Source organism: Ptychodera flava, chromosome 6 (genome assembly GCF_041260155.1).
Source record: "Ptychodera flava strain L36383 chromosome 6, AS_Pfla_20210202, whole genome shotgun sequence".
Classification (NCBI taxonomy): Eukaryota; Metazoa; Hemichordata; class Enteropneusta; family Ptychoderidae; genus Ptychodera; species Ptychodera flava.
This window is the reverse complement of record NC_091933.1, coordinates 8550961-8572337: the sequence shown is the minus strand read 5'-3', so window position 1 is coordinate 8572337 and position 21377 is coordinate 8550961. Positions and strand designations below refer to the sequence as shown.

The 21377-nt window shown below is 38.0% G+C and overlaps 1 protein-coding gene across 2 annotated transcripts; it reads left to right on the top strand.

Moving 5' to 3' along the window:
* The first annotated feature begins 2318 nt into the window (after positions 1 to 2318).
* On the top strand, positions 2319 to 17683 carry LOC139134754 (uncharacterized). Of its 2 annotated transcripts, none has more exons than XM_070701779.1 (10): positions 2319 to 2415; positions 5189 to 5358; positions 9309 to 10550; positions 12360 to 12499; positions 12948 to 13155; positions 13513 to 13608; positions 13939 to 14135; positions 14921 to 15062; positions 15713 to 16420; positions 16963 to 17683. In XM_070701779.1, the coding sequence occupies exons 2-9, from the start codon at positions 5190 to 5192 to the stop codon at positions 16390 to 16392; spliced, it is 2874 nt and encodes a 957-aa protein (XP_070557880.1). In that variant the 5' UTR covers positions 2319 to 2415; position 5189; the 3' UTR covers positions 16393 to 16420; positions 16963 to 17683. The 2 variants fall into 2 exon arrangements, with proteins under 2 accessions (XP_070557880.1, XP_070557881.1); XM_070701780.1 differs by having other exon boundaries at positions 2321 to 2415; positions 14921 to 15053.
* Positions 17684 to 21377: the final 3694 nt, after the last annotated feature.

The following is a 21377-nucleotide window of genomic DNA, read 5'->3' as shown; positions in this document are numbered from 1 at the left end:
GGCCCTAATGTAAGTCTGGCATCCCACACGTCCACAATGTTACGCAACCAAATATAAGGTTTATGATAAAACACTCATGGCCTTGATAAGTGTTTTGGCGCCTCCCTCGAGATCGCAGCAAATCTTTACAAACTGAAGTGAGTCGCAAGCTTATAGCCGGATTCTTTTCCCTGGCGATCTTTCATTGAATGCTTTAAAGACGAACGAAGAGGGCGGAATAGATTTTACTGTCCAAAATGTTTAAATGTCGTTCAGGTTGGACAGAGCATAGATGTACATTTTGTACATCCATGGACAGGGCAAGTAGATCGCGAAGTAAATCGAAGGTTTATAATTAGAACCACGCCCTTTCTTTAAGTAGTATACGATCTCACGCACGTGTTTACTGTTTTCCTTTCAAAAATTACCCTGTAATGAGTTTGTTTGGAAAAGAGGCTTCTAAATTTTGGACTTTTTTCTCCATAATCATTTACACTTTGTGATCGATATCTCTGGCAAAGTGTTCCCGTATGTACACCTCTGCTCAACAGGTCTCGCCACTTCACTCTAGTTTTCGGGAACTTGAGCTGTACTCCTTCTACCTTTAATCATATTTCCACCCCTTTCACTTGGAAACGTGCAGAGCAAACTTATGCTATTATGAAAGAGAAAGAACCGCTTATTCATCAGAACTTCGATTCATCTGTCGATTAGTTTACATTTTAAAAGATGGATATTGATTCAAAAGTACCCTTAATCGACGTCTTGGCCAATCTTAAAGACTTTTAATCAGTGCTTCAAGCGAACAAGTCGGTAATCAGAATTCAGAATATTTCTTTCCGAGTCCTTGTGTCGATTCTTCTTCACATCGTTTCTTTGGATAAATGAATGACAACCCCCGGGATAGCGGAGCTGGTTATTAGAGTCTATATCAATGTTCCTCTCGTCGCTTCCATATCCTGACATATCGACGATGGTAAGGCTAAAGGGAACGGGAGCCTGAGGCTATACTACTCGTTCCGTGTTTAGAAAAACAAAATACTAGTACTCATCAGATACATTACAATACCTTTCCGTTGGTGTTCTGTTGAATTCACTTTTGTAACGTATGTATCAAATTGTAAAAGAAAAAGTCCATGCAGTTCTGAACCATGATTAAGGGGAACTTCAGACCACAGTAAGCGTAGATGGAGTAAATATATAGCTCAGGCGACACAGGAATGAACGTTGCGCTCGATTTCCCGGTCAGCCTGATGGCTGCCTGGGGCAACTCTTGGCTCCGAGAGCCTGGAGATATGCTCACTCCAAGGCCCCAAAGGTCCGACCCTCAAATTTACAATACTTTGTCGACAAGAAAACTTGCCAATGCTAGTTTCACAATGATCAATACGTAGTGTGCATGAGACATGTCACAACACCATTGTTTTAAATCCAAGCTGTGAAAATATGAAAAGCGTACTTGACAGCTACAGTTCTGATAAAAGTTCGACTACTTTGTCTTTCTATTGTCCAACCTTGCGTGAGACATTTCATGCTAATCATAGGAATTCACGAGACACACGGGTGCCTGTAATGGCGCTGCCATTGAATTTACACAAAAGAGACTTGAAAATGTAATTTGCCGCCAATTTTGAAGAATTACACCTCCGGTATATCGTGGGAATTCAAGCCCAAGTGGCGAAATGTTGAAATTTGGCGAATTACTAGAATGAAGATTTACAATAACCGGTACAAATTATAGAAACATGACATATGTTTGAAGAAAGTCCGTTTTAAACCTTTTCAAAGCACGGATCATCCTTAGCGTATCAACTTCCCTTTGTAAAACGTTGCGGTGAAACACGGATTAAATCATGTCACATACGAACTGAGATCATTGCGAAGAGCCACATTGTACTTTCAAAAATAGATTCTTTCAGGGCAGTGTGTTCTGAACACCGCTTCCTATGTCAGCTTACACTATTGTCTCATAAACCCGTTACATATTCGTGTGCACGAATATGTAACGGGTTTATGAGGCAATGATTGGACCCTGGTAATCGTTCGCTGTCCGTCAATATAGGCCTACTGAGATAGAAAAAAATAGACAGATCGACCAAAAAAGAAAAAAAATAGAATAAAGTAACAAACAAGTAAACAAAAACAAGTAAGCAAACAAACAAACGACTGACAGATCAATACTGTGAGACTTCTATTTATTTAGCTCCATGATTCACCTTGCTATGGAATGACCGATTCATTGCAATGTGGCTATGGTGTGGCTGTTGCGTGCACGCGTGGTTGCAAGATAGGGTAATGTATAGGGATATCAAAGGTTATAGTCCAAAATTTGCGCATGCGCACTAACTATTACAGTATGCTCACATGGACTGAGTTGCCTCTTGTAGTCGCGGTCGAAGTATAAAAAAGAACCCTTTTTGTGTCGTGTGGAAGCAAGTAAGTAGAAGTGTAATGGTCAATTCGACTCTTGATCGTAGTCTTGTATCACATGAGAAGGATGCGATCTCTCATGTATCTGTGGTGGTAGCATTCGGTTTTAGGTCAGAGCAAACCAGTGAGGCCCTGATCATTGACAGGGGGATACCACACTGGCATTTCCAGTGTACTGTGGGCATAGTGCACGTGCAGTACACAGTCCCTCAATGTGTGCAGTACCGGGGTGCAGTACTGTCGATCGAGGTTTTACGCTGGTATTTGGGTAGTGTGCAGGTTAACATCATGATCGACTTCGCAGGGAAAGACACTTATTTTTTTATCCACTTGCCCTTCGGGCAAGTGGGGGTTCAGTTTCACTTGCCCGAATTGGAAACCACTTGCCCAGTATAATTTACGTGTTTGAAAAAAGCTAAAACATTGGTTTTTCATTTCACGCACTTTATTTTGAAAATTATGTTATCATGAGAAAATGTCAGACATTCTCATAGGGTTCTCTTCACACTTCTTAGCGTGCTGGATGGCTCATTTATATTCCATTAATTACTAAAGCCCCATTACCTGTATCTTTTAGCATTCTTTATGTGATTTTACTTCTGAACTAAAACAAGTTTTTTGGAATTTGCTCTTTGAGGGGTTGGAATACAAGTATTGTTAACTGCCCAGTGAGACTGCATGTGCAATTTTGAACAAGAAAAATAATAAATATGTGCCCAAATGTAAAATGGCACCCCATGCAAATATAGCAAAACTAGTGTACACCATGCATATATGCATTTGAATATTCACGGAAACAACAGAGTAGTCCAATGTAATGCATAGTGTTGAATGTTTTCAACTGGGACATGCTTTGTTTTCTTTTTAGTATGGTGGGAAATCATAATAAGGGTTAAAATGTAAATTTACTTGTCCAATTTTTCACTAAAGAATGTTTTGTAAAGCAGTAAAAGACTATAAGCTTATCCTGTAAATGGGTAGAATTTAAAGAAAACCAGAGAAAATAGGAAGCCTTTTTAGGTCAACAAATTTCAAGATTTACAGCTAGTGGGGCTTTCATATTCATAGAAAAAATTCTAACAGTTCATATGTTTGTATGTTTACTTTCTTGGGGCTTAATGTACAAATAATAACAGCCATTTCAATTGTACCTTCAAGGTCTTTTTGCTTTTAAAAGTTTTAACTTATCTATACAGAAAGAAAAAATCTGTAGCTATAAAGGAATGTTTTGAAGCTTCTGAAAAATAATGTACTTCTTTGTCATGTTTTTACTGCGTTTATATCATACACCAGCCCTATAAAGTTTGAATTGCCATTGCACTATACCAGTATCCTATGTTTTTCTAATAACCTAGGTGGTCTTATTATTGCTCATGCGCAGACTAAATAGAATTAAAACCAACAACCTAAGGCGTCGGTGTTTTTCAATGTGTCTAAAAGCTGAATTTCTCGATGTCAAACTCGCTCCAATTGCTTCTTGACAGTCATTTTAGAATGGGAAAATACACAAACAGAGAGGTTGGTCGCCACGGACAAGTAACTTTTGGCTTATTGACCTGAAAATTAAGTCAGTGTTTGTTTGAAAATTCAAAGACTTGACCCGTTGACACCAAATATTGCTCATGACTTCATTGCATGCGGTCTTGCCACTCACTGTCCCTCAACAAGTTAACATTGAAGAGTACGTTTTGGTAAAAGTCCAATTTTATGTTGTGATTTTTAACCACTGGACTTTATTTTTACATTATTATAAAAGTTCATACAAAGCACAAAAACCGCTGTGTGTTTCTTTTTTTACCGTATCGACATATTGTGAGACACCGTAACTTCACAGTCAATGCAATGAACTTTGGTGAACGTACGTTCCACCAGCTGAACAGCTTTTTCATATGCAAAATCAGCGTACGGTAATTTACGGGTACCGGTGTATTGTTTGAACTGGATTTTATTGACAGCGATTATATGATTCTTTTCGTCAACTCTTCATGCAATTTTATGAAAATCTTATGGAAATGTTCACAATGACATAATATGATTATTTTTTGTTGTTTAAGTCCGTGTTCCCTCACCAGAAAATCGCTCTCGTGAATCTGATTTCTATGTAATTATTTTTTCACTTGTCCCGTCGGGCAAGTAGCATCGGAGGTTCACTTGCCCGAACGCGACTTTCACTTGCCCCGGGCAATCGGACAACCCTTAGTGTCTTTCCCTGCTTCGACTGATAGAGGTAGAATTCCATCTGGTTCAGCCCTGTGCTGTGATTGCTATGTCGTACAAATCCGTACAATTTACAATGCGTTTGCGGAGCCGAGCTCCGTGCTAGCCCTGCGTACGGTGCTGTGTTCCCGGCGTAATATGGCCTCCCAGTCCCACCAAATCTGTGGTGGGAGACCGCCGGGAACACACAGGATCGTACGCAGGGCTACTGTGCTTGCTTTTGCATTCATGGCACTGTTAAATATGAATGGCAAATTTTCTCTGGGCCACATGTTTTGATCCGTATTGAAACCCATTTAGGTTTGTCTTTTTCCTATGTGAAAACACTTCATCCGATGCTTCGTCAGGCAAAATGCCTGTAGGCTTGGAAGACTGATCACTTTCGCCAATAACAAGTGGTGTACACTGTTCCAAAATTCTTAATCATCATTGACAGGGATAACTTTGTTAGCGTATCTTTGAAGTTCGCCAGTTGTTTCGGAGTTGTGTCAAAAAGATGTCTTGCAATTCATCAAAGTGTACTTCTTTACAAATATTTATATAATCACTTTTCTCTCCACAGGATGCATGCTTCAATAACAACTTTCCATAATGCTGGAAGCATTATAGACTGTGGAAAAGCAGAGATGTACTGTAAGCTGTGCCCAGAGAGGATACTGAAGCCAACCAAGTATCAGTGGCGTATTAAAAAACATATGAGGGCACATACAAAATCATCAGTACCTTGTGGAGGTAGGCAGCTAAATACATGTATATTAGTCTTAATTTTCAATGCACTCTGCTGTGTAAGCTTTTACAGTTATGCTCAACGGAAAGTAGACGATGAGATTAAATGATACCTTACTCAATTACTAATTTACATCAGACACTTTATTTCTAAAACTACACTAGTACCTCACAATATTGCTTGCGAGCGGCAAGTTCTCAAAGACAAGAATAACAAATACCAGACCTAAATGATTCCTTAACATAACAGTCGCTTGCCTGCTTCTCTGCCGACATGAGTGCCTTATCTCTTTCCACTGGTTTATTGCCGTAATCTTACACCACGATACTAATTACACAGCGACAAAAAGACAACTGTAAGTTGGCTGAAGCATGAAGTAACATATGTGCCTCTCAAAGAGATATATAAAAGGCAAATAATGAAACATCTTCATCATTCATGAATCAAACGTTTTGTCTGAAAAGCTCTTGCAAAGATATCTTGAGACAGACAATAATTATATGGTTTCTCTGGTTTGGCGAGTAAATCTTGTAGAGGATTATACAAATCTGTAATTGACCCTCATCAATTTTGAGCCATTGAATAACAGATAGACAAAGTCTCATTTGATTGGATATAATAAACACAAAACGTTAAACATCCCAGCAAATGTACTTGGAAGAGTATGCATGAGAATAGTTGCACCACTGTTTGACTGCTAGAAGAGATACACAGAACAGTGGACAATAGACAGTATTTCACATTAATCATCAGTAGCTTAGGTAATTGTAAAGTTGGCGATATGGTACATAGCTAGAGACCCCCATGCGTGATAACATTGCCAAATTAAGTCAGTTTTATCCAAATGTTTTTGTCCACACTTATCTTCACTCTAGCACAAATTACAGAGTGGCAGTTGATTGTAACATTTTCACCACCATGGTTTGGCAAAATACCCATTGTTATCAATCGTAAGTGTGGACCTGTTTTACAAAGAATTAGGGGGGGTTAGGTCGAGGCATTTTCATACAAAGAATTAGGGGTAATCTGTTTTAAGGCATTTTAGTGTCAAAGAAAATGAAAATTGGCAAAAGAAGTCATGATTTTAAAGATTGAAAAATCCAATCTACTGACACTTACTGAGCAGTGTCTCAACAATGTCGGCCGGTCTACCCCGGCGATGACGTTCATTTCAGCAAACTTACAGTTGTCTTTTTGTCGCTGTGTAATTAGTATCGTGGTATAAGATTACGGCAATAAACCAGTGGAAAGAGATAAGGCACTCATGTCGGCAGAGAAGCAGGCAAGCGACTGTTATGTTAAGGAATCATTTAGGTCTGGTATTTGTTATTCTTGTCTTTGAGAACTTGCCGCTCGCAAGCAATATTGTGAGGTACTAGTGTAGTTTTAGAAATAAAGTGTCTGATGTAAATTAGTAATTGAGTAAGGTATCATTTAATCTCATCGTCTACTTTCCGTTGAGCATAACTGTAAAATAATTATTTAATGGCAATAGCGTTTTTGTGCATGTGTTTGATAACGCAGATAACAAAGTAGGTAAAATAAAAGAGGCCATTTCAACACCATGTTGGACAATGTCTGCAGAAAATCTACCTAGTCCTAGAGACATAGCACTATTTCCCTTACAGGGAAAGAGTACAGGCAGGGTACCAGTGTTTTTGCTAAGGTTGGGGAATATTGGTAAATGATTTGGGAACCCCAGTAACATTGCTGCTGTCCCTCTATTGATTGCATTGATATAACAAGGGGAACCCCGGTAACATTTCCTGCTTACCGCCCTTAACAAAAACACGGGTACGGTTACCCATTCCGGACACCTGGTACCACCACTATTTTGTGGTTCAAGATGACCCTACCTTTGACCTGGCAAATTTCATAGTTACCTTGAATGATAACGATTTTTGGACCTGATTTGATGTCTATTCCCTTACCAAGTGAATGATGACTTTTCAATTTTCAATATGTTAATTTTATTGATTGCTTATTTAATTATCAAACTGTGTAAATGCATTTTGGCAAAAACCTGCATCATGCTTAAATTAGAAACATGTCATTTTGGTGTTGGAGGACATGGCCGCATCATTTTTATTTACCTTCTTCACTTTTCATAGGTTTTTTCTTTGTGCGTTATTCAAAAAGATAGGATCAATCAAATGGGATGCGTAGTTTAAACCCATCTGCATTAAGAGCATGCCCATGAGTCAGAAAATGTCACAGGATCCTGGGAGACTAACATTTTGGTATCAGTGATATGCTATATGACTCCCCAAATTTCTCATTACTTGTGCACAATGTCTCCTTGTTCCTACTTAGTAAGTACCAGCTATCAGATGTGCATTTTATCGATCCATCTACATTTGGAGCATGCCGAGTCAGAAACATGTCACTTGGGTGCTGGGAGACCTGCTGCATTTAGTCATACCCTTATAAGGCTGCGACTCCTCAGTTTTCTAATTGGTTTTCAATCTTTTTTTCACGCTATCATCAACTGGTTCAGGTTTACAAATCTGAATTTCATCATACCATCTGCATTTGGAGCATGCTGAGTAAGATTTGTGTCACCTGATGTACGGAGACTTCATGCTACATTTCTCTTACCCTAATAAGGCTGTGACTCTTCAGTTTTCTCATTGCTTTAAATCATTGTATGCTATCACAAACTGATTAGTTTTAAAATCAAAATTTTATCCAGTCTTCTGCATTTGGAGCATGCTGAGTCAGATACCTGTCACCTGGGTATACGGAGACCTTTCTTGCAGCCATTGGTTTTAATGTCTTTTGTAAGCTATCATAAACTGATTGAAGTTTCAAATCAAAATTTTATGCACTCCTATGTATTTGGAGCATCATGAGGTAAATACCTGTCACCTGGGTGCACATAGACCTTTCCTGCAGCAATTCTCTTACCCTCATTAAGGTACTACGCACCTCGAAACTTTTGCTCAAACTATCAACCATTCTCTCATTAAATCAAGAATAAAAATCGGGGTTCACCTTGCAAAGTTTGGTACAAGAGAAACAAATAACCCAAGATTTACCGATATTCAAAATTCAAAATGGCTGCCATCTCTGTCTTACCTCTAAAGAGAAGAAATAAAATTTTCCATTTTCAAAAACTAAGTAAGCAGGTGAAAAGTTTTCTTACACCAAGAGCTTTAAAATGAATTCCCACCAGTGGCATATCAGAAGAGAATTGCAAAAGTTTGAGAGTCCAAATAATTGTCCCTGAGGTGCTTTCAACCTTAAAGGCTGTGACTCCTCAGTTTTATCATTTGTTTTAATCTTTGCATGCTAGTATCACAAACTGATTAAAGTTTTCAAATCAAAATTTTATGCAAATCTTTAGAATTTGGAGCATGCTGAGTTAGAATCATGTAACCTGGGTGCACGGAAACTTACAGCTCAATGCGGCAATTCTCTTACCCTCATTAAGCTTTGACTACTCAGTTTTTCATTAGTTTTCAGCTTTGTATGCTATCACAAGCTGACTTTAGTAATTTTATCCAGTCATCTGTATTTGGAGCATGCTGAATCAGTGATGTGTAGACGTTGAAAGATTACCATAACCCTGTTGTAAGGAAAATGTAATGTCACATATTAATTCAGTTTTTGTTTGTTTGAAATTTTCAATGCACTCTGACACACATCAGGCTAATATCGTAACCAAATATTGGTCCCTTGATCAATAGTATGATACATTTGTCAGCTACCTGTCTAAAAGAAAACAGAATAAGGAGAAAAAAAACCAAATGAATCAGTTTGATATGCGATCGCAAATAAGTACCGGTAATTAGGAAGACGAGTCAAGGGCTCTGAAAAATATTTGATTGCATCTTGACTATTAACTATATTGACAATTACCTTTTTGTGCGTATATTTGTTTAAAGTTGTGGAAAAAAGATTTCTGTGTACTGTGGTAGTGATATCTATGAATTGGTTGTGCTTATTTTTTCAGAATATGTGGTGTTTGGATGCCATATGGCCTGTAGGGGAGGAGATAAGAAACATGCCCACTACCACTGTCCAATTTGCAAAAAAATATTGGCACGAAAAGTGTTGTTTGTGGGACACCTTAAAATCTGTGATGTGAAGAAAATGGAAAGTTCTGTACATTTACAAGGAACAGAAAGGGAAACACCTACAAGCAGCCAAGATTCCAGTGACCAAAAGAAGGAACTGAGTGATACTGAAGATGAGAAGTCTGAAAACCCAGCACCTTTATGCCGGAATACAAGGAAAAGACAGGCACATGTCAGTCAATCACACCTGAACAAAATTAAAATTGGTTCGTGCAAAATTTGCAACAAGAGAATGCTCAAGAAGAACTTAAAAAGACACATCAGAACTAAACACATAAACTTGCCAACAGCTGTTGTAAAAGAAGGGACGCACCATGACGGTGTTCTAGTCGATGCAGCGAATGGTATCTATCTTGTGGATAATTCAAGAAAGGGTGAAGGGTACCCAGTACATGTACAACGCAAGGTTGGATCAGCCACTCAGCAGACAAAATGTGAAAGTAGTTTCTGTAATACAAGAGGAAGAAATGTTACCCATCTCTGTCCACACTTACAGAGCACTAGTTTTTTGCATCCTACAGAGGAGATAACACTCGACAATGAAGTCTTGTCAAACATGAACACAGAGCTGAGTGAGGCAAGGAAAACTCAGTGTCTTTCTTTAAAGCAAGAGGCAGAGAAAGTACATGCACCAATAATAGCAGCATGGAATCCCTTGGGCCCATCCAAATACCTTTATTTTTCAGTATTTGATGGACAGATAAAGTACTATTCCCGCCTTGGTCGTGTTCTAGTTACTCTGGATAAGTCTACTGGCATTCCAAGTTGTAAATGCTGCAGTGCGAGAAGAAACTGTACCCATAAAACTATAGTGAAATGGTACCTGATGCAAACTGTCAAAGAGAGCGAGGTTGAAGAGTCCCGGGAAACTACGAGTTACATCGCTGATGGGATCCCTGATAAATGCAAAGGAAACACTGTTAAAATGATTAAGTATTTGATGACAGAAAAACGAATCGATGTAAGTGGTATCAGTGCAAAAGAATATAAATGGTGTACTCTAACTGAGGTTATACCAAGTGAAGATAAATGCCAGCTGTGTGATTCCAACTCAGACCTTGAAACAATCTTGCTGTCCAGTAACGGAGTTATCATCGATCGGGATTCATTTTCTAAAGGTAATTATACTTGTTACTTCGCTTATATGTAACTTTACAGTATTCTGACATAGATAAGCCATACCAGGATTACCAAATGCTTGCCTGCATGCATGCTTGTTAGTGAAGTGTTTGACTTTTTACAGGTTTCATTTCACCAAGCATAACTTGTTTTGTTACGTAACCAGTAGGCCATCTCTAATGATAGCTTTCAGATAATTCAGTGTTCTCCCCAGAGGGTTTTAGCGTATCGGGGCCGATACGCTTTAATTTTGGCCGATACGCTTTCACAATGGCCGATACGCTATCCGATACCCTATTTGAACCACCGCCGTGTACAAATGACCTGCTAATGGGTAGCTGATTACCGTGCACCAGCAAGTTTATTGTCAGTGACGGACAAAAAGTGTACTTCACAAGTTTATTTTTAAATAATTCACAACAAAAAAAGTGTCAAACGTGATTTGATGTTGCATATGGGACAAAGAGATCGACATTTGGTAACAGACAGACGGTCGTCCGTAACTTTATCAACAATGTTGACAGCTGCGTCCGGGCAGCTAGGTTTGAATTACGGTAAACACAAACCATCGACCGTTGACAAGTTTGTTTCCTGTGGCAGACATGCTAAAATAAACTCTAGGGCCTACAGTCACTATTAATTTGTAACTGAAGAAGTAAATCAAGGTTGTAGGGCCTCGAAATTCAGTGGTAAAGCATGACGACATCTGAAGTGTCAGTGTCTCTTGTCTGTCAATACTATTACACGCGTATGCTGTACTCTCAATTGAGCGATACGTGCACACCGTCTTTCCGTCAATGATAATATACAAACCAGCCATTTACAAACCTTTTGTTCAAAGAATTCATCGTTTTTTGGTCCAAAACAACATTAAATGGATAAATGTGGCATTTTTAAGTCTCAAAGATTGACAAGAAATATCGACGGCATCCAAACAACCACACTGCAGCCGACATATTGACAGGCCATATTACTGCGTCACAAAGGTAGACACCCTAAGATGCCGGTTTGTGATTAGACTCCCCAAGTCCTTCGGAATACGTACAGTTCAACACGAACACAGAGGAAATGACACTATACAATATATCATCTTCAGGTTATTTTTTTTTTCAAAAATTTTTAACGAAAATAATTAATTAAAATATTCATGACTTATTGTTATGTAAATTTATGCTAATTAGCCGATACTCTATGACTTTTTTCTGGGGAGAACACTGTAATTGATTTATACAGCTTCAGGAGAGAGAGTATATGTACTTGCAGAAATGTTGACAGTATCGCACAGACGTATACAAGTGCATATTTATTTATGTATTTATTTCATGGGACAACAGGCCCAAAAAGACCCAATAACAGACTCCGAGAAATAAATACAAACAAACAAACCAAGCAAATAGTACAATGTCAACAAACAATAAAAACCAAAAATACAATGTGCACAGAATGAAAACAGAGAAAGGACCCTAAGAATACAAATATCTGGACACAAATGTCTTAAAAGCAGTACTAGGTAAAAAAATATCCACAGAAATGTCATTACATAGTGTTATAGACCTTTGAATAAAAGCATATTTTCTAAGATTCAGCCTGCAACGGAGAACTTGAAATAAAGATTGGGCCCTGAGGCATCTTAGTGGTGCATAAAATGGCAATTATAAAAGATATAAAAGATAGGGAAAAGAAAATCTCCTTGAAACTTTTCCGTTTAAAAAGTCAGATCTAAAACTTTCTGCTGAAGCGAGAGTGAGGGGAGATTAAAATGCATACAGGACAGTTCATAACTTGTCTTTATTTTTGGTACTTTGCAGATATTACGGTATATGTAAAGAGCTGTCCTTCGTGCCATGTGACCTATAGATACCAGGAATTTTCTGATGGCATACATAACTACAACAACAAAGTCTTTCTGACACATCGGCTATGTTTATGGTTGAAAGCAAATGTAAAGGTATGGTGATGACTGATGACTAGGATAAAATGTTTCCATATTGAAGTTGTCATTCTGGTTTCTGGTTTTACAGCTCATTGATTATGTTTATTGTTGAAAGCAAATATAAACAATCAATGTGGATACTGGATCCATAGCATGAATATAATGAATATTGGGAGAGAGAGGCAGGTAAAATTATATATATATATATATATATATATATATATATATATATATATATATATATATATATATATATATGTACATATTATACATATACACATACATACATATATGTACTGTTTATACATACATACGTTTACACATATACACATAGTATCACCGTCAGCCATATTTTTTTCTGTTATTTTTCAAAATATTTTTAAATCAGCTGTCTCGGCTGTCTCAACATATCAATCATTCAGATCTGTGTCAGCGATTCATATCTATGATCACTTGATTTCAGACCCATATTGCCATTGGAGTAGCAATAGAAACTCTTGAGAATTTTCAGCAGCAGAGTATGCCTGTTTCCCATGATGACATAATCAATGGATATCTGCATTTTGAAGCACTTAGCACAAGAAATTATGACTTCTCATGTGTGCTTTGCGGCCACTTTCCTGCAATACTCATCATGGAGCTGAATAGAAACACTGCTTTTGACCTTGAAGGTAACATTTGACGTTATTACTTCACGTTTGATTAGGCAATTGATGCAATACTTTTACTCCACAAATACTAACTCATTAACATGACCTAAATCACTTTATTATTATGATATATGAAGTTTATGTGTATTACAGATTTTATGAACTTTGAACTTTCTTTGAACTCACTCAGTGTACTCCAGTGTAGCTCACATTCATGCCAGTACTACATTCTAAATGTTTTCACTTGTTAATATAAAACATAAATTGTCTTGCAAAAGAAATAATTTCTTGATCATGCAGCATATTATTCCTAAGTATTTTTAATTATTAGCAATTATTTTGAGTGCCTTGTGTCTTACCTAATTATAAATGTTACAGATACTGAAGAACCTACCAATGCATGTGACACTGTTGATGCCAGTTTGTTTTGGGAAGGAATTAATTGTGAAATAATTGCCAGAGGCTTTTATCCAGGTGTGTACATAGTACAATATGTTTCCATAAGTAACTTTTACTGCTATGCTGTTTTTATCACAACTATACATGTTGTGATAGACGGCCATTTTGTCACAATTTTTTCATGTCCTTCATTATAACTTGGACATGACTGAACCAATTCAATCTTGGTGCAAGGAATTGTACCATGATTTTCAGTGGAGCAGCAAATACAAACAAGAAATGCAAACATCAAAAAAGGAATTCATAACTCAAAAAACAATTTTATCCAGGGAGGCGTATATCATCAACAATGTACAGGTGTGATTACTTTCGAAAATGTTTTGATCATACCCTTTTTCATTTCAGTAACAACTGACAGTCCGTTCAGAATTTCACCATCAATGTCATTCTGGGCACCATGGATTTCACCGCAAGCACGCGGGGAAGAAATATACAATACAGAATATAAGAAGTGCCCAAAACCATCTCCCAACAATGATGACAGTGAAGTGGAGAATGAGTTGTCGGAAGAGCTGCTTGTAGAGTTGCTTTATAAATCAAAGGTACGGGATGCCAAAATTATAGGAATATTTTTTATTTTAATGCAAATTCGTATCAAATTGTTCAATTTGTAGCAATGCATGTAGATGATAAGAGGCATAAAAATGTTGTACAACTTTTGCAAATTTATGTTACTATCACCCTCAAAAGTGAAAATCCATTAAACAGTGATTTTTTTTTGCATATTAGAAAACGAATAATCCATGAAATTTGCTAAAAAATGTTAAGTATCATTTATGCCTTGTTACACTCACACATGCTATGAACGTCAAGTTACTATTTTGATTAAAATGTAGCCAACACATGGTTTCATAATAGTTGAGTATCCCTGTACCATGCTATAATTTAAACAGGATGTGCTTAGCCATATTGCATAGGTCACCCTTATATGTTTATGCAGTTATATTATCAGTAAGCAGAAATGTTACCAGGATAAAATTGCTGAAGTCTCAAATCATAGCAAGGACCACCAAAATTGCTGTAAATCGTAACATTAAAATTGTAGGTAAAATTTGGTACTACAATATGCAACAAAGTTCTCATGACATGCACACACATCACACGTGAAGTCGTACTTTCTAGTACAACTGTTCATTTTTAATGGTAAAGCAATGCCCATTCGAGGCCATATAAGGTATCACTGTTTAACATAGTTTTGTATATTTACTTTTGTCTCACTTTTGTCTTATGTATATTTTTCATATCTGTAATAATCTTAATATCTGTCATGTTATGTCATATTGTACAACCTTTAACATGAGGTGACTGTGTAACATTTTGTTTGTAGGTTTCACAGGTCAAGGAAATTTGTCGACATCTTAACATCAGTGACGTAGGATCACACATTGATTGTGTAGAGCGACTATCAGAAATTCTTGGCGACAAGTCATCATTCAATAAAGTCTTCGCAAAGTTATGGGGTAAATCAGGTAATTTCATTAACATTTTCTGTAGAACTGTATGTTTAAAATTGTTTTCTGCTCTCCATATCCCTGGTTCTGTATCGTGCACTTTCGAACAGGAGAGTTTCGCTCACTTAAGAAAAAAATAAGTAGCCATGTGTCATGTGTCATACACCTACCACACTGTAAAATTGTCAACAAATTCTGTTGTTGAAATATGATCATTTTTTGGTAGTACTACACTGCTGTACCAATTTTGATTTGGTATTTTATAGAAATACATGTACTTTGGGCCTTAGAAATATATTTAAGAAAGGATAAGGCAGATACTTGTCATGAACTTTTTTAATCACGGTACTTCAGCCATGGAATTAACTGATTTAATCTAAGCTCAATGGACAGTTTAAGTTGATGTAAACTTAGCATATTTTCTGCAGGTGTTTACATGTTTAATCTTTAGTGTGGAATTAATTTTATTCATTTGAGCATAGTGTCTATTGAAATATGACTTGTTATCAAAGTATACTTGCTACTTTCACTTATGCATGTAAGGTTTATAATAGTAAGTCTGTCAGTTGTAATCTGTCATTGGCTACTGCCATCTTCCAAATAACCTGTTATTTATTGTATAATTATTGATATGTTTGTTTGTTTATGTATGTATTATTGATTTTTAGGTGGGTGGCTCTCTGCATCATGTCCCCACAAGATTGTTTACGGGTTCAAACCACTTCTCAAAGTGGAGAGCCCTAGAGATTTTGTCGACCTCCTTTTAAGCTTGAAACATCAACCCTCAGTAGTGATTTCAGACATCGCCGACCTAATAGCCAAACATGGGAACAAACGACAGCCAGGAATGTTTTCTCCACACGACGGAATGCTGTGCGCCCCAACTGAAGAAAACATAAAAGCTGCTGAAAGTGGAAATCTTACAATTAATCTACCATACATAGAAAAGGGAGTTTGTACTCCAACAAATCTACAGCAGATGGCAGTACAGACAGACCGTAACTACTCAACGATGAAGGCCATACATCCAACTACACAAAGTTCAGACACACTGTCGCTCTTTGATTGGTTCCATCATGGGGACTGCAAGGATCCCAGGGAAATTCTCAGAAGTGTGTCACTTGTGCCAGAACTGTGTGACTGGGGGAATATTCAGGCTGAGGAGGAGCTATTTGAAAGTCTTGGAAGGGACCAATACTTTCTCAACAACATGACAAGCTCAACCAATCTCTTCATCCTACGCCTTGCCGTAAATGAGCACAATACTGCCATAAACCAAAATACAGTTAGTACCATGGAGGAACAAACTGGTAACTCTGTGAAAATAGAAGCAGATGAACAAGCATAACTAATAGCCATTCAGAGTACAGCAACAGGTATGTTGAATACAGTCTGTTGTCTGTATTTGCAGTGTAATTAATCTTTTATTGTTTTATATAATAATGGCTTTTTGCCTCTTTGGTGTATGTTTAAACCTCCATTGAATTTGGTCGCAATTTGGTACAACCAATGTTTTCTTGTCATTAAATTTAATCTTTGTAAATATTGTACAACTACTTTAGGAGCAATATCTTATGACTACCATCTTCTCTTTTATCGTGCCTGTATTTCTCATGAAAAATGAATTAAAACCTCTTCTAACAACTTGCAAACTCAAATTCAGTAAGCTTGCTAACAAAATTCCAGTGAAAATTGTGGACATTCATTATCAGCAGAACTCCTATGATCATTGAACTACATGTATTACTTTTCACTGAATTACATTTCAAGTTTAAGTTTGTGCAAGTTTATTGGTTAAACCGTATTGTGATATCATGCATTTTGTGACATTCTTTTATCCACTACAGGTTTTGATGTGTGAAAGTAATATGCTAAAATGTATTAACACTATGTCTGTATTTGTGTTGTTCTTACTCAGGTTTGATTACTGATATCTTGTGCAAGTAGGCAGTGGTTTTCCTTGTGTCAAGGAAAAGGATTATAACTCTTGATCAAGCCAACAAGCTGTGAATAGGAATTGGAAACATTAATATACTGGTCTGCAGGGATGACCTTATTGATATTTGTCCACATTGTGATAAAATATTATATTTTTCAATTTTCAGGCAATTATTGTCATTTTGGTCAAAAGTTCTGGCCAGACAGCGTTATATTTGTTATCTAGTCCCTAGGAATTACATAAATAACATTTCTTAAAATCGTGCCAAAATATGCAAGTTTGTATTTTTGTGGCTATTTTTGTCATTTAGGTGTATTTGGGGTTTTTCTTTCAAAACCGCTTGTCGGACATTATTCTGTATACAGGTCCTTCAGATGACTTAATTAGATGATTTCATGTTGTAAGAAAAAACAATTTGTATTTTGGGGCAATTTTTTGCAAATTTTGGTAAAAGACAGCTATTTTCAAAATGATGTTTATCTGATAGCTTTGCAAATTTGTATTAAAGTCCCATGAGATGACCTAGGCAAAACCATTTGGCAAACCCATAGTTTTGTATTTTTGGAGCCAATGTTTTAGTTTGTGACCTAAAATGACCCATACCGACCCTGGAATACCTTGTAAGACACTTTTGAAGACACTGAAAATCATGTAGTCTTATGTAGTATCAATTTGTAGTAAAATTTGAGGAAGAAAAAAATTATAAGGTTTTGCTTTTAGCTCATATTTGGTATACCAATGTGAGGTTATCGTATAAGCTGAAGTCGGTGACGTCTGTATTTATGTGTGTATGTATGTATGTGTGTAGGTTTAGTATGTCTGTTAACATAAAAAACTAATGAACTGCTGCACTTTTCAGCTTGGTATTTGGTGTGTTGATGTACCCGGGACTGTGGATGGGATTTTGTTCAAATGAAGTTTGCATTGCCAAAATTATGCAAATGAGCTTAAAAAATGTGAAAATGATCAAAAATTAATAACACCAGAACCACTGTCTTAGATATTACAGCACAACAAAATCAGCTGCCAGGATGCTTGTTGAAACGTCTAAGCTAAAGGCAGTTCTAGAGACAATCACATATTCTGATGTGGACACGAGAGCGGTAACCACGGCGTATGTCACAGTTGCATCCCTTTGACAGGTTTACACGACAGGCGCCTGTGGGCTGGGTTGTCTGCTAGATCTGCCCGCCACTGTAATCTAAATACCTCCAAGGTGTGAGACAGACTCACTCAATCTTCACATGACCCAGGTTTTCAACTGGCCGTGTGCTCACACAAAACATTCAAAACTACACTCCCTTGTTGTATCACAAATTTAACCATCTACTTGAAAATCAGGATAGTGAACGTGTTACTCGCATTGTCTTGAAGAAATCAGCCGCGTTTTGAGGCCAAATGAAGTGAAGTCTGCAGAACAATTCTACCATAGATAACAGTAGTAATTTATTCATTTATTCGGTTACGTTGCATATGCTTGGTTTAATTACATAGCATCAGTGACGTATAACAATGACCTTCATTTTGGTGACAGAAGCGCTACCCATATTAGTTGATTAACCAATCAGCAGTAGAATAAATTATGTCATTATGGTAGAATCATTTTGCAGACCGTGTTTCACTACATTTAGCCTCAAAACATGGTCGATTTCTTCAAGACTTGGGTAGCTGCTTCTATGCATGTCATCAAAAGGTCAACAGTCCGTGGCAGGGATTGACCTTTTGATGACCCGAATAGACACAGCCTACCCTGCCATAGAATGTCATGTCGTCACAGTGCATGTACATGATGAATGCTCTACTTACCAGTGAGATGCTCTTGTTAGGTCTAGTCTAGGTCTTGTGTGATTTTCAGCAAAGTTCAAGAGACACCTCGCCAAAACATAAGTGTGAGCAACATTTCAGTCAACCCTCATGGGTAGGCGGCGCCAACGTCAGTAAAGTGGAGGTACCCAAGAGGTAACCGGAATGTCGCTCACACTTATGTTTTAGCAATGTGTCCTTCGAATTCGGCCGAAAATCACACGAAAACGAGCGTTTTTGAAGCAAATTAAGTACCAGGTATGAAAATTGAGAATGATAGGGAACGATCGACGGTTACATGATAGACGAACTTGCTACTTTTCACAGTAAAATCGAACTTTGAAGATGACATGATGGCATAATCCCTATAAGAAATAGCCATTTGGTTTTCTGACTTGGGTTTTTCTCAGGCATATGTACACACGTCTATGGGGGCATAGACGCCGAGCGGAATAGACTGATCACGAGTGACTGTGCTATAAATGTATCTGCTGGAATACATGCATTAACAGAGGTACGAGTAGGATTACTTACGTCCATAACTAACCAACGTGCAGCTGAGTCTAGCTCAGGAACTGAGGATATTGGTGAAGTTGTGATGGGCACTGCCAGCGGGTTGTCTGCAAATGGTCCTGCTGTTGCGCCAAAGCCCACTTTGGAACATATATTCTCACATTCCTGGCCGCTGGGAGTGCGGGATCGACAGTGTGGGAAAAATCGATCCCACACTCTCAGAAACCGTCCCACACTCTGCAGTAAATATTACACGAGCTCTAATTGGATGATAAATAGACTTTTTCGTTCCACGCGCAAAATGTTATCCAATGGCACGACGAGTAACACACGGACTAGAACTACAAAGTAAGCAGGTCAAAGTACAGTGGCAGACGACAGAGTTGTCACGATTTTTGATAATATTGTACGTGTCCAATATGAATTTAACGCATTTTGTGGTCATGTGAGAAAAAGAATCTCACACACCAAGGACCTTGGATCAGATTTCTCACACTCGGGGATATTTTGTCTCACACTCGCCTGCTGCTCGTGTGAGACAAAATATCCCCAACTCATGTGAGAAATCTGATCCCAGGTCCTTGGGGGCGTGAGATTCTATTAAACACATCTACATTCTGAGCAAAACGCAGTGCCGAAACATGATTTTGCTTATTAGATACTGGAAAAAGCTGCAGTATGCGTATAGCCTACTATAACACTACAAATCAAAGTTATGCAGGTGAGCCAGCCATGCTAGTATGTTTAGAGACGTGGGAACTGGAATGTGCAAACCAAAGTTAGGCATCCCTGAATTGAAAACTGCTAAGTGAGTATTGACCAACCAACCACTTCAGTGAAAACGGAGTAGGTGGCCACGAAGAAATGCATGGTCCTTACCTGTTCTCTCTATCATGGGTAATCACCGGAGGTGTGCCGCTTGTCCTGCTGCCCATATTTCAAGCATGCAGAATACACGTTTTTCCAAAGTGCCATCAACCATGTAGTCTTCGGCCTGATTACATTTGTGAATTTGAAAAGCTAAGCAGTATCTAGAACGAGGCGATTTCCTGAGTTCACTGCTGGATTGAGTTGCACTGGTTGGGGTAGGTTACGAATGAATCGGTATGAACATTGTCAAAACTATCTCCCCACTCCAACGAATCCTGCTCTAAATAGGCCCTATTGCAAAATAATCGAATAATATTTGTGGGCTCTATCCAATGGGTGCAACTGTGCATCAGTCACTATATTCTGTAAATGACTCAGTCTATGACCGGATGGTTCAGAGTCAAGTTTCATGCTCAATATGATTTCCAGCTCACCGGAAACAAACTGTGCTAGAGTCATATTCTCATACTTCAATGCATCTGGCTTGTTAGGGTTTGGATCCCTGGTGAACTCATGAGGCCAAGGCACATATTTCTTTACTCTATCTGTAAGCTTTCTTTTGGTGCCACTCTTGATTCATTTACCTTTGGAGATGGTCACAGAAGACGTGTTGTCTGCCCTGCTACCACATATGTCCGACCGTTTCCTTTTTCAACCTGTGAATCATCATGTCGATGGCTCTATGCCCACTGTCTGAACTATCACTGGTGCTTCTGGTGTCGTCTGCCAAAGAACTTGTTGAATCAACCGTCAAGCACCGCTCCATAGACTCCTGCAAATGTCTGTCACATCTAAGATCGGTTGATGCTTTCCCTCTCCCCGTCACTTAGGGAGCCTTCAGTAATTACAGGGTGGGGATGGGGGATGGGCCGGGGGAATTCAGCGCACACTTGTACTGTAAAATTTGACCCTCTATACTCCTGTCTAAAATGTGACTCTCCCCTTTGTCTGACATTCTGAAACTTGACCCTCCCCCCCAACCACTGCAGTATTCTCCCCAGTTATAACTGAAACATTATCAGCTAATTTAAGTAACAATTGGTTTAATTGTTTTGTAAGTTAGGGACAAATTACGGAGGGGAGGGCTGGTGTTTTTTGAGGGACAGTCAAATTTATCACGCAAGCATTTAGATATGGTATTTCATAGATTTGAGGGAGAGGGTCACCATATGTTTTGCAACTATAAGAAGGCAAGATGTGCTGGTATA

Excerpts from the sequence above, each read along its gene's own strand:
- LOC139134754 (XM_070701779.1), top strand. The coding sequence starts at position 5,190 with ATGCATGCTTCAATAACAACTTTCCATAATGCTGGAAGCATTATAGAC. Across the intron at positions 5,359-9,308 it reads ATCATCAGTACCTTGTGGAG|AATATGTGGTGTTTGGATGC; the intron begins GTAGGCAGCTAA and ends TTATTTTTTCAG. Across the intron at positions 13,156-13,512 it reads CACTGCTTTTGACCTTGAAG|ATACTGAAGAACCTACCAAT; the intron begins GTAACATTTGAC and ends TAAATGTTACAG.